At 40.1% G+C, this 14,628-nt stretch overlaps 1 protein-coding gene across 5 annotated transcripts in view; it reads left to right on the plus strand.

The window, feature by feature from the left end:
- Positions 1 to 14,628, plus strand: part of sorcs2 (sortilin-related VPS10 domain containing receptor 2) — a 387,417-nt gene that overhangs the window by 351,233 nt on the left and 21,556 nt on the right. For all 5 annotated transcript variants that reach the window (XM_085400490.1, XM_085400491.1, XM_085400492.1 and 2 more), the window contains 4 exons: positions 120 to 266; positions 2,207 to 2,309; positions 8,499 to 8,575; positions 8,765 to 8,856. In XM_085400490.1, the coding sequence (XP_085256616.1) occupies positions 120 to 266; positions 2,207 to 2,309; positions 8,499 to 8,575; positions 8,765 to 8,856 (419 nt within the window). The remainder of the gene's footprint in view (positions 1 to 119; positions 267 to 2,206; positions 2,310 to 8,498; positions 8,576 to 8,764; positions 8,857 to 14,628) is intronic.

Raw genomic sequence — 14,628 nt, forward strand, 5'->3', positions numbered from 1 at the left:
ATACCACATTTTTTTTCAAAATGACTTGCATCATGTTCAAAGATTTCTTTAAAAGGGCAACAGAAATAACTTTTTGCAAAATTAACCCAAGCTATGAAAAATCTATCTCATTCTGTCAGGTACGTGGAATCAAAGGAGTCTTCTTGGCAAACCAGAAAATTGATGGAAGAGTGGCAACTGTAATAACTTACAACAAAGGACGTGACTGGGAACCCTTGGCCCCACCTACCACTGACATGAATGGCAAACCTGTCAGTTGCAAAGCGGTAAGCATCCATCTAACCAAACTAGTCTGTACTCAATACAGATTTTTACAGAGTACGTTAGTACTGCACATAGTCATGCATATTGTACATAGTAGTAGTAGACACTTGGCTTAGACTTTGTATCTATAAACTGAAGTGCAGATGCAATCTTGCACAAGCAGCAATCAATCAGACTGTTCAGACCTGTTGACTAGGTTGTTCAGAGTGTAAGCATAAAGTAAGCGAAGGAAGGATGAGTGTTGTACATTGAAGGATGTGTTTGAGATGCCCTCCTAGCTTTGCCATCCATCTTGTGAAAGTTGCTGCTGTAGGGGTAGGCTAGTCAGCAAAGAGCAATGAGTCACCCGCAGTCTGATATCCATACATCATACCTCGCAGGGAGATAGAGGGGGTGTGAGTCTGTTCTTTTATTTGAACCATCGCTTCAGTCAGCTGACACATCTGGAGGTAGGACACAGATATCAGTTTGAGACTCATTTACCATCTCTGAGCCGTGGTTGGTCGCTCTGATATTGACCTCTCTTCCCTTTAGCCTCTTCCATACCTCAACAGAATTACCTTGCCTGGATTCCAGTTATTACATCTATCAGTCAGAGAGGCGGCTTTATTTCAAAAGCTGACATCACATGTATTGCCTCACTGACATCACAACTCACAGAGATAGACAAAGCCAGATAGCAGATGTACTATCTACTATCTATATGTCAGTGTAACAGGCACGTGCTGTCAGCTGTAGCCATTACCTGACAGAGACTGGTTAAGAGAAATGACCTCTATACACAGGAGAGGTTTATCGTTTCGGAATGCGGTGTGTTGTAGTTTGCGTGCTCCACGAAGCACCACAAAGAAATGTGCAGATGCTAAAAGATTTTTATATATTTACTGAGCAATTCTGCACAAAGCACATATAGCCAGACACTGGCAAAATTACATAGGGTATAAAAGGTTAATTTGTTCCCATTCTTAAACCCCATTCCTATAAAACTCCTACCATTAATGATTGCGTCGATCTTAAATGTGATCAGTGTAACATGCTACATGCCACAGGCTTTTAAGGTGGCAAAAATTAAACCATTACTTAAAAAGCCAGCACTTGCTGTTTTAGTTAATTATAGGCCAATCGCCAGCCTTCTTTTTATTTCAGAAATTCTTGAAAGAGTAGTTGTAAAACAGCTAGTTGTAGGTACAGTTGGTACAGGTAAAGTCAGACACACTAACATTTTTTAAAACAGTGTTTAGACAAACAGCACTACACCTCTGATGGTACTTAACTTACACTGCTGAAGAATATGTCCTGTGCTACCTAACCAACAATTTGTCTTCACTGCTTTGGAATCTATGAGAAAGCATACTGAAAACCCTATTTTGGAATGAGCCAAAGTGATGTAATATACTGTTTGTAATTCATAAAACAGAGATGGATCTTGGTGAGTAATGATCTGATGCAACCAACAAGTCTTCAGGTTCTTATAGATCAAACTTGCTTTCCAGCTATTTGCAAACACTGGTTTTTGATATATTATCAGAAACAGTTCATGACAATCTTTTGTGCAAAACAATACATTTCTATTGAAACTGCAGTCAACATCCTCGGCATTAGGGTTTGAAGCAACAAGTGGAAATGTAATTCATAAAATGCCTAACGTTTGCACTGGTGACTCTCCACTCTGATTCTCATATTTGAAATGAATTATCATTCATTAAATATCTGTCACAAATACAGTTTGATTAACAGAACTAAAACCCTTTTGAACTGCGATTAGTTTGCAGTGGGATAATCAGGTATCTGTCGTAAGACTCATTAAATATTGCTGAGCGAGTGCTCCGGTATTCAGTAGACCCACTATTTTACTCTAAGTACTTTGGGCCACATTGAACATTGTTTTGGTGGGTGGATCTGAGTGCTTCCTAAGTTCTTTCTACATGTGTCTCCTCTGCAGCCGGACTGTCACCTCCACCTCCACTTGCGCTGGGCAGACAACCCCTATGTGTCTGGGACTGTCCACACCAAAGACTCTGCTCCCGGTCTTATTATGGGTGCTGGTAAGTAAACCTATTTTTATTTATGTAATTTTTTATGAGCTTCCTCCACTTGTTTTCACTTTATGTAACTTGTTTCTTGAATTTTCTAGAGGGGTTGGCTGTGTCTTTGTAGATTTAGAGAAAGTGTATGATAGGGTGCTGAGAGGAAGTTGGGATTTGCAGAGAAGTATGTGAGGGTGGTGCAGGAGATGTATGAGGACAGCAAAACAATGGTAAAATGTGTCATAGGAATTACAGAGGGGTTCAAGGTGGCTGTGGTATTAAATCCAGGATCAGCTGTGTGCCCCTTCTTGTTTTCTGTGGTGATTGAGGTCTGAGTCAGGTTGGGGTCTGGCAGGAGTCTCTGTGGACTACGATGTTTGCAGACAACATTTTGATCTATAGTGAGAGTAGGGAGCAGGTTTTCATTGAGAGTAACCAGGATAAACAAGATTAGAAATGAGTACCGTATTTTCCGGACTACAAAGCGCACCTGAATATTAGCTGCACAAGCTAAAATCAGGGGAAAATTCTGTTTTGTACATACATTAGCCGCACCTGACTGAAAGGCGCAGGTGTTTTAATGTTTACTTACCATATGTAAGAGAATATGCACAAAGGGGATTATCAGGAAAGAGATGGCTGTTTGGGAACACATCCCTTTGATTAATATATACAAGTACAGGTAATTACAAGTACGAAACATGTACTGTGCTTTATAAACGAGTAACAAATGTAGTGTATAACAATGACCTACAGCACACCAGAAAAATAGATTCGGCCTACCTTTTAGGCTCAGGTGCAGTGACACAGCTTTAACAAGAAGAAAAGTCAGTCATTCACCACCATCTTTCTCTTCTTCCTGCGCACTAAAACCACCAAAGTCCTCTTCTCCAGTGTCGGAAACAAACAGGCTTAGGATGGCTTCGTCATCCACTCTCCGCTTCTCTCCTTCGTTGTCGCTTTCAAAACCAAAGAAATCCTCGTTGTCAGTGTCGGAGTTGAACACCCTCTGAAGGGCCATGGCGGTGTCCCCCTCTCCATCACGCAGCAGTCCAGCCCTTCAAAATCTGTTGGTGATCGTGGATGTTTTCACACTTCGCCATGCTGTCAGAATCCACTGACAGCCTTGGGCAAAACTTGCTCTTCGCATGCAACCAGTTTTGGTGAATGATTTATCGCCGCTCATCATCCACGCCTCCCACTGAACGCGTAGTGCTACTTTGAACGCACAATTCACACTTATGTCGAGTGGCTGCAGGTGCTTCATTGTGCCTCCAGGAATCACAGCTGGAATCGAGTTTGTGCTCTTAATGGCTGCTTTCACAGAATCTGTGATATGGGCCCTCATGCTGTCCAAAACAAGCAACGCTTTTTTTGGGGGAAAGAATCCTCCAGGTCGCTTCCCATAGCACTCTTGCAGCCACTCCTTCATTACGCTTTCCACCATCCACCCTTTCTTGTTGACTTTAGCAGAGATCTTTTCTATTGGCACAGTCATTCGCTTAAAAATCACCATTGGCAGAAGTTTAAACCCTGATGCTGTGCAGACCAGCACACAAATGAAATTTGTTCTCTCATGGCCAGTGGTTCTCACCGTGATGGTTGATTCACCTTGCTTATTAACAGGTCAAACGTCAACGGCACTTCATCCATGTTTATGATCTCATCCGGTCCGATGGAATACATTTGTTTTTATTTCTTAGTGTGAATTTGCGGAAGTTTGTTATTTTCTCTGCGTAGTCGGAAGGGAGTTGCTGACACACCGTCGTCCGTGCCCTGATGGACAGTCCTTTTCGTTTCATAAATCTGTGACACCAGGATGGCCCACCTCTGAAATTTTCTATCTTCATTTCGTTGGCGACTGTTTTGGCTTTTAATCAGATCTGCACAGTTGAAACACCTCGCCCGTTTGCTCTCTGTGTGTTCATCCAGTCTTCAAGTTTAAACCATCTGCTCTTATTTCCTCTGAAAGCTTTTTTCGTCTTTTTGGACTGAGCTAGTTTTTTACGCTGGCGTCTCCAGCGTCTCACCATTGATTCGTTTATACCAAGGGTACGTGCAGCAGCTCTATTTCCCTCGCTGAGAGCCTTGCTAATCAAGTTTGTTTTTCGCGCTACTTCATACGGCACTACGTTGCCTGGCGGACGGACATGTGACCAGTGTTACCACTCTTGTACCCTTGTACTCTTGTGTGTCTGATCACATGCCCTTCCGCCAGGCAACGTAGTGCCGTACAACAGCGGAACAACCAAAACAATCGTCTTACGATATCACAAAAGTCATGGACGATCCATAGAAAAGCCGCACCTGACTAAAAGCCGCAGGGTTCAAAGCTTGTGCAAAAAGTAGCGCCTTATAGCCCGAAACTTACAGTATATCAGAGGAGATCGGTGTATCAGAGGGACAGCTCAGGTTGACAAAGAGCCAAGGCTGAGATGGTTTGGACATGTGCAGAGGAGGGATAGTGGATATACTGGACAAAGAATATTAAATATGGCTCTGCCAGGCAGGAGGAAGAGAAGAAGATCAAAGAGAAGATTTGCTGATGCTGTGATGGAGGACATGCAAAGGGCTGGTGTGAATGAGGAGGATGGGTAGAGTGACATGGAAGCAGTACAGCAGCAAGCCCCTAATATAAAGTGAGATGGAAAAGTCTATCCATGCCATCCATCCAATGAAATAGTCTTGAGTCTTCATTTGCCAGTGTAGCGATCTATTGAAACCTGTACAAATACAATATCATGTAAATATAATTTAAAAGGCAAAACCCAGAGTTTGTACAATTTTGTCTAGCTTGAAAGTCAAGATTCGAGATGACTACCTTTATTCTTCCGCACAGCCTAAACTCTCCAAGGATGTTAGCTGCCTTTTTTTCCTTTCCCACACTGCTTCAGTAATGTTAAGTTCTGGGTTCCATGTGTGATAGTGTTCAACTGTGCGTTTTTCTATCCAGGTATATTTTTACAGCATTGGAAGTGGGTTTGGGATAATTATCGGGCTGAAAAATGATTGGCCATTAGCCAATTGCTTTCCAGGCACTTTTGATATTGCAAGCCAGATCAAAATCAGACAGTGTTTTCTGTATTCATAAGTTCATCAGGTTTGACAAGATCTCCAACACCACTGACTGAAATTCAGTACCAAACCATCACAGATGGCTTTATTGTTCAGTGTAACAAGTATTCCAAACAAACTGCCAATGCAGTAAAAACATACCTAATTATAAAAAAACCACGATGAAACGTTACCAGTCATGTATTGGCCTCCCCAGTGCTAAGATCTCAATGTAACTGAATCAGTGTGGGGTCATCTTAGCAGAGAACAGAGAAAAAGCAGCCACTATCTCAAAAGGATCTTTGGAATGTCCTTCAAGAATCAAGGAGAACTATTCCTGAAGACAACTTAAAGGAATGACAAAAAGAAAGCTTGCCTAAGAGAATTCAGGCTGTGCTGAAGAATAAAGGTGAATAAAGTTTGTTACAACTGAACAAATTTGAGTTTTTTTTTCTTTTATATTGTATTTCCCAGCAATTTCCCATTTTCCTATCAAAATATAAAGAAATAAGGTGTGGCTCAAGATTTTTGCACAGTATTTATGTAAAGAGTTTGCATGGTTAGGCAAGAAAACCCCTTTCCTCTAGAGAAAAAATACAGTTAATTTACCAAGGGAAAAGCTTTGGCTGTTCCTTTCTGTCTGTGCAGTGGTGGAGTATAAAACTGCTGCCACACTGCTTCATGCCTGGGGACTTTTACACAAGGTGGAGTTTACTAAACTGCCAGCAATTTTATTTATTGGATACTTTACTATATTTGTCTTTGTGGGGGCATTGCTGACAGAAAGCAAAAAAGGCTTGAAAATGAAATTAAGTCAGTGAGTAAGCTGCCTGTGTCTGTTTGTGAAAAAGAGAAAACAAGCCATTTAAGTCACACTTTTGATTTTCTACTAAAGCCCATTTCTGCTTAAAAAAAAAAAACTCTCACAGAAACAAAGACACACAGTATAGTTTTTGAATTGAATTTTATTTATATAGAAAAGAAAGAAAGTGAACTTTATTGATCCCCGTGGGAAATTCCTCTCTGCATTTAACCCATTCATTCAGTGAAGCAGTGGGCAGCCATTGGCCGCCCAGGGAGCAGTGTGTAGGGATGGTACCTTGCTCAGGGGTACCTTAGGGTAGCTGTTCAGGGGAATCGAACCCCCGACCTTCCGATCATGGGGCCACCACTCTACCTACTGAGCTATCCCTGCCCACAGTTACCACAGGACACTGAGCTGCATCAAGGTGTGCCATGCTCTCCAAGCTAGGCCCACCCTTACACAACCACAACAAGAACAATGGGACTATATCAGAAACTGAGTGACTCTTATATGCCCCATCTCCAGCATTGCCTTCAATTCTTTGAGAACCATTTTGCTTTGGTGTTTTTGCAGCCTATAGGGTTGTAACTGAACTGACAGCCTTGGGAAAGTTACCAAAATATACTTTATGAGGTTAGTGCAACCTGGCCCCAGAGAAAAAACGCATCAGATATAGCTCAGTTGCAACTTAGCTATATATGCACTCTCAGCCGGTGAGAGATGGTTATCACAGGGAAGCACGTTCACCTAGCTCACCAGAGACACAAGCTTCGCCTTCTTCCATGCTTTTAGGAAGTTGAAATGGTAAATCTAAGTTGCTCTGCCTCTGTCAGTTCACACAACTTTATAATAAACAATCCCCACTTGGGAATATGTGTGACCTAAATAGGCTCTTGTCTATTTATGTAGAGCAGAATAAGTTCATTTGAATTGACTTGGTCCCCTGTAATAAAGCTCTTACCTTGTGTAAGTTCATAATAATACACTTGACTGGGACTTCCATGAGGGTTAGGAGGTGTCGAGGTGATTTTGGCATAGACACTGGATTAACCAGCTGGCATTCAGGACAGGATAGGCAACACTAGCACAAATGCTAGTGTTGCACTAGCACAAATGCCAGTAAAATCAGGCCTATTCTTTTCATAGTTTACAGGCCAGGTATGGGTTTGTAATGGGCTGCCTGAAAAGCCATTTCCCAGCAGCTCTTCACCACCAGCAACTGGTGTTCTCTTCACCAACACAAGTGTCCCTCTCTACAGTATCACATGACCTCACATCAGCATTCAGAGCACACCGTCAGATATTGCCCCACTAACTTATTATTCTGTCCAATCTGTACTTAGAATCAGTGGATGCATACTGTAAGGCATAGTTGTAGTCATTGTTTTGCACTTATATTTAATTTAAGTGGTACTACATTTGCACATTCCCATTCACACACTTAATACTCACCCACCATGCTTCAACCAAATTCCCGAGGCAAACCCGATTCTGGTTGATTTTGGACTGTGTATGGCCCTATAACCATAGCCTACGGTATACCACCTCGAGTCCTTACTGGAATCGTGTATGACCCTCATAGGTTGGGGGAAGATGACAGAGGCCTGGAGAAGGAGACATCCTGGCCCCTTAAGTACCTGCCTTAACCTGGCTCCTAAATACGTGGACTCTTATTTAGGAGGTACCAGGGCTGCCCACTTCTCCAGCACTCTTCCACTGATATCTGAAAAAAATAACCAAAAAATAACCTTTAACCTTCCGAATTAGTCCAGAAACCAGTGGGTGACATCTTCATTGGCTAAATTAATTTTTCACAAAACATACATCATACGTCTGTATAACCTGTTGGGGTCTTCACTGGTTGTCTGGAAACTTTATAGCAACAACATTACCAAAAAAGTTATTAAAATTAGTGACGTGTTACTGAAGCACACACATTGTAGCTACATTTTAATTTAAAAAAGAAGTACAAACTCTAAACCCTTAAGATATTCGGGTTTAAAGCGTAACTTTACTAAATCAGAAAATCTATTCCGATATTCAAATATACGCCTCCAGCTTTGATCAGAGAAAGAGATAAATCCTTTTTTATATCTTAGCTAATTTTGGCAGATTCAGAATTCAAACATATTCTCTCCTTTTGGCCAAATGTAAAAAAAACAAACAAAAAAACCCCCACACACAGCAATAAAAAGTTCTCGAGGAGCGCTCAACCTTTGTGACTTTGTCTCTTCAGTTATTCCCTTTCTAGCATCCCTAACACAGTTTGAATCCATTATTGTTGCCTGCCCCACATGAAGGCTCACTTCATGCCTGATAAAATTCTCCATTCCTCATTGTGCCTTCAGGTAACCTGGGCTCCAAGCTAGTAGAGTATAAGGAAGAAATGTATATCTCTTCAGACTGCGGAAAGACGTGGAGACAGGTACACATCCTCTATCTTAATTCTTCTTTTATACTGCTTCACTCTTCCCATTCTGACCTCACCATTTCAGCTTTCCACTGAGGAGAATCTGAGAGGATAAAAAAGTATATTATATCTATCATTTCAAATTGTTTATTAGCCTTTGACTGTCATGCCTTTTGTTATTTCTAAATATGTTGCTTTTGAAAGGTGTTTGAGGAGGAGCATCATATCCTGTATCTGGACCACGGTGGTGTCATCGTTGCCATCAAAGATACCTCGATTCCCCTCAAGATACTCAAGTAAGATTACAGACAAAGACAGTAATGCTTACTCCTTGCTGCTGCTATAAGACATTGTTTAATGGAGTGTGATTTTTTTCATGATTGGCTTCTTATTAAAGCCTTTTAGTGTCACCAAAATCAGTTATAATCAATATAATGAAAGTTAATGGAATGATTTATTCTGAAATTCACTGGTAGCAGTGATCATCCGTTAGAAGCCTGTGACAGTCAATCAATAAGTATGCTTTTAATTGTAGCCCTAGTTTTATATGCATGACTGACAAAATGGAAAAAAACGAAGTAATCAAGGAGATGTTAAATCAACGGGAGACAAAAGTAAAAATGATTAACAGTAAAGAAACACTCACTCCAATGTAGAGTCAGTCAGTGGATGTTCAAAATGCCATGCGATCATTGTTATGCAGACGTTGAATTGAGATGTTTATACCGTTTTTGCAAATGTAACAACCCCTGCAAAGTATTATGTTTTGGGTGCATTTCTTATATAAATGTTGCTTAGTATAATTGCATACTTGTAGATTTTGAAAAAGTTTCGATTTCTGGTACGGTACCTTGAATTTTTTAAAAACGATTCTCTCTCCTTCCCCTTAGTTCACAAATACAGTTTCTACCTCAGCAAGATAATATCTCACTGACCTTAATAAATAAGGATCAAATAATGAGGGCGCATAGATAAGACAGTGCTCAGGAAAAAAAAGAAAAAAGAAAAGCATTTATCACAAATTTAAATCAAATGACTTTTCGGATAGGAACAGAGTCCTTGACATTCTTCCCTCACTTTGGCTTGGGTAAAAAGGGAACTTCTTAAGTAATAGAAGTGTGAATGTTCATTATTACCACTTTATTATGTAAAATCAAAATAATGTAATCTGATATTTCTTACTTCCAAGACTCACTCCTTTTGTATAGTTTGTTCTGGAGTCAGAAATGAATTCCTTGACCCCCCCAAAATTCTCACTTTCACGTCTATGTTATAGCACTAAGAGTGAGAGCCACACACTAAACATTATTGTTCAATTTTCCAATTTTAAGTTTTATTCGTATGGTGCCAAATCAAAAACACAGTCACCTCAAGGATGCCTTATATTGTAACATAAAGACCCTATAATAATAATAATAATAATAATAATAATAACAACAACAACAACAACAACAACAACAACAACAATAATAATAATAATAATAATAATAATAATAATTATTATTATTATTATTATTATTATTATTATTATTATTATTATGACAAAATACAATTTTGTTCTTTAAGTTGCCGGTCACATTTACAGACTTTTAGAAAAAAGGATAATTTTTCAGTCCTGCAAGTCCTTATGTAGCCTTTTTAAAGCTATAATTCTATATCCAAGCTTGATTTTCATGCTTAATTTAGCTGGCATGGCAGGGTAATGTGCATCTGCCAGACAAATGCCAAAGCCAAATCAAAGTTTACTCTTTGCAAACTAGTTTATTATAATCAATCATACCTTCAATGGAAAAATAATGCATGCCACTTAACCATATTAACTAGCAATGTTATAATAAAGGTCTAAAGGTTATTCCTTTCTTTTTTGTAGTTGAGACTTGTTTCCATGAAAGTTTGGTTTTATTCCTATATTATTTTAGGTGATCCCTCCCAAAGCATCAGTTACTGCCAGCCTGTTGACATTCTGATACGAATGTCTTTAAAGAGGTGCCAGATATACCCTTTCCATATGCGCCTTGACTGCTGAAATATTGTGCACATGAATAATAGATGAAGCAGCACTGGCATTAGTGGATTAGTGCAGTACATCTTATTTTGTATCCTTTTTGTAGCTGTGTATTTAAACTTTGCTTCCTTTGGTTTTCATTCATGTTTTGTTGATAGTCTAAGTAACACTACACCTGGTTAGGTTTAGGCTCTGAAAAATACTTTGTTATGTGGTTGAAGTAAAAATATTGCCCCTGCAAATGATTAAACCTACAAGTTAGAAAATTAAAGTTGGCTACTGTATTTAAAAGTGACAGCAAGGGGTTCTTTTCAGGTGTAAACATCTGGAGAGTTTGGAGTGACAGGCCCACGTTCCTATAGCCTAAACCCAGATATCAAAGGGGTGATTGTGCATTATTCAGAAAGGCAAACAGCTTTGACAGCATTCCACTTTTCAATGCCCTGGAAATGTGAAGAATCTGAATATTTTGCTGACTTGGTGTAATGCATGTAATGCATATTAGGTGTTCATGAGGTATGGAGAACAGAGACCTAGAGACAACTAAAAACACTTGCCTTTTCAGCATGCTAGCTGCATATATAAGAACGCCTATATCAATGTTTGAGTAGTGGTCAGAAGAACGTAAAAAGGTATACTGAGGATAAACCAAGCCAATTCCGCTATACCTGGTGCGCGTAAGAAAATTATCAATATGTTTTTTGTTACATTTTTGTTTGGTGGTGTGGTTTTTCTAATGTGAAATATGTGCTGTGGCTCCAAAAAGTTGGAAAATACTGCCCTTTATAAACAAAATTACTGATTGCATTATGAAGAATTATCAACAACAACATTTTTATACCACACACAAAACACATTTTTATCCGTTATACATTAGTATGCAGCCTTTCTCTATATCCACAGTACTTTGCTGTGCTATAAATTGCATATACAGTGCACCCTGAAAAATGATCCTAAAACCTGGGACACTGCAGTTCATGGTCAGCCTTTGAATGGTGTCTTTTCTGCTTTGTATGTCATCTGGCATACTTCTGAACAGTAATGTATTGGAAAGTGTAAGTTGTATTTATAAGCGTCACTATTAAGATTTATTATTAACCTTTTTTACCTAGAAGTGAAACTCTTGAGGATAAGTATTTCTTCTGTGTACATGTGAGAGACAACATTATGATTTTGTCCAGTCCCATTGTTTGTTTTTTTAATCTTAGAAAGTTTTCTTTTGAACCTTGGTATTATACTTCATAGTTTAATGTGAACTTCTCCTATTAACTGCTTTAGAAGGTAGTCATTAGTGGTAAAAACTGGAATATATTTTATTTTACTTCACATTAGGGAAGTAATGTGATTGTTTTTTTCTTTTAGGGGTAATGTATTCCTTTTATATTAAAGAGCTTTCAGTAAGTCTGTGGCCTGGTTTAACCTATCACACACAGCAAGCAAAGATGACAAAAAAGTGTATAATGGCAAGAAAAGGAAAAATATATTAGTAAACAAGTATAGGTGGAGGACTGGGTAGGTTGTCAGTACTTGTATATTAAGAACTGTTCTTGACCTGAAATGCTTCTTCATAAAGTCCTCCAAATTTATACACTCCATACTATCTTTCCAAATCCTGAAAATATGACTTGTTCCCAGATTCTGTAGTGCCTTTGACTCTCCAAAATGATTACACCATGTTCCCAAGCGGGGGTAAGATAGCTACAACTGTGTGCATCAAAGCCATGCCATTTCACAGACACTTGAAGAGTGCATCTCGACTTTTATAAGTGACTGTACACACACACACACCCCCTCAAATCATTTCCGATAATTCCCCAGCTCCTCATACACTCACTCAAACTTGAATGAGTTTTTTTTTTACACTCTGTAGCTCTCACAAGGCATTCATATCAGCTAATTATGAAAAGGCAGCAGGCTGAGAAATGAGAAGACTCCCTAGCACACTGCCTGTATACAGGGAGTGCAGAATTATTAGGCAAGTTGTATTTTTGAGGAATAATTTTATTATTGAACAACAACCATGTTCTCAATGAACCCAAAAAACTCATTAATATCAAAGCTGAATGTTTTTGGAAGTAGTTTTTAGTTTGTTTTTAGTTTTAGCTATTTTAGGGGGATATCTGTGTGTGCAGGTGACTATTACTGTGCATAATTATTAGGCCACGTAACAAAAAACAAATATATACCCATTTCAATTATTTATTTTTACCAGTGAAACCAATATAACATCTCCACATTCACAAATATACATTTCTGACATTCAAAAACAAAACAAAAACAAATCAGCGACCAACATAGCCACCTTTCTTTGCAAGGACACTCAAAAGCCTGCCATCCATGGATTCTGTCAGTGTTTTGATCTGTTCACCATCAACATTGCGTGCAGCAGCAACCACAGCCTCCCAGACACTGTTCAGAGAGGTGTACTGTTTTCCCTCCTTGTAAAACTCACATTTGATGATGGACCACAGGTTCTCAATGGGGTTCAGATCAGGTGAACAAGGTGGCCATGTCATTAGTTTTTCTTCTTTTATACCCTTTCTTGCCAGCCACGCTGTGGAGTACTTGGACGAGTGTGATGGAGCATTGTCCTGCATGAAAATCATGTTTTTCTTGAAGGATGCAGACTTCTTCCTGTACCACTGCTTGAAGAAGGTGTCTTCCAGAAACTGGCAGTAGGACTGGGAGTTGAGCTTGACTCCATCCTCAACCCGAAAAGGCCCCACAAGCTCATCTTTGATGATACCAGCCCAAACCAGTACTCCACCTCCACCTTGCTGGCGTCTGAGTCGGACTGGAGCTCTCTGCCCTTTACCAATCCAGCCACGGGCCCATCCATCTGGCCCATCAAGACTCACTCTCATTTCATCAGTCCATAAAACCTTAGAAAAACCAGTCTTGAGATATTTCTTGGCCCAGTCTTGACGTTTCAGCTTGTGTGTCTTGTTCAGTGGTGGTCGTCTTGGCCATGTCTCTGAGTATTGCACACCTTGTGCTTTTGGGCACTCCAGTGATATTGCAGCTCTGAAATATGGCCAAACTGGTGGCAAGTGGCATCTTGGCAGCTGCACGCTTGACTTTTCTCAGTTCATATTACTAAAAGATGGAAACGAGATAATTAATTAGTTTGGTGAATGAGGGAGCAGAATTTTCACTTCAGGGTTAACCCTGGATTTTCTGTACAATAAAAGAGGTTTTCTTCTTACTGGGGTAAGGTGGTGTGGTAACTTACACTGAGAGCCTTAGAGAGCAACAGATATGGATGGTTGAGTGATTCCTAGAAGATCCTTCGGACCTCTGCCAGGAGAGTAGGAGGGTCTTTCTCCTTTCTACCCATTGTTTTTTATCAGCTTTGCTTCTTTGTCTCTGTGAGGTTAAGTCAGGCCACACAGATATAATTATAGCTCTTTATTGTCAAAGGAGCTTGCAAAGAAAAGCGTCTGGACTTCTTTAAGTTGCTTGAAGACGTTTCACCTCTCATCCGAGAAGCTTCTTCAGTTCTAAGGTTAAATGGGGGAGAGTCCCAGATTTAAACCTAGTGGGAGTAACCCCCCACAGAGGGACAAAAGGACCCCCTGATTGATGATCTTTTAATCGCCTGAGCCAAGGTGTGAAAATGGGTGTGGGTCCCAATCAGCCAGGGTTTCGGGTGAGCTCATTGTGAAACCTGGCCCCACCTTATCATGCGAATTCCTGAGGTCAGATGGCCCAGGATGTGAGTGGGCGTTAAGGCGTCTGGGGAGGGAACTCAAAACTGGATTATAGATGGCAGACAGTTGGTGTCGTAAACCACCGCCTCTGTTCAAAGATGGTCGCTCACAGTGGACATAGATGGCTTCTTTCACTCCTCTTTCAAACCATCTGTCCTCTCTGTCCAAAATGTGAACATTGGCATCCTCAAAAGAGTGTCCTTTATCCTTAAGATGCAGATGGACTGCTGAGTCTTGTCCTGTGGAGGTGGCTCTTCTGTGTTGTGCCATGCGCTTGTGAAGTGGCTGTTTGGTCTCTCCAATGTAGAGGTCTGGGCATTCCTCGCTGCACTGTACAGCATACACCACATTGT

This window comes from Rhamphochromis longiceps, linkage group LG3 (assembly GCF_057381845.1).
Source record: "Rhamphochromis longiceps isolate RC_006_pf linkage group LG3, R_longiceps_female_GT1.1, whole genome shotgun sequence".
Lineage (NCBI taxonomy): Eukaryota > Metazoa > Chordata > Actinopteri > Cichliformes > Cichlidae > Rhamphochromis > Rhamphochromis longiceps.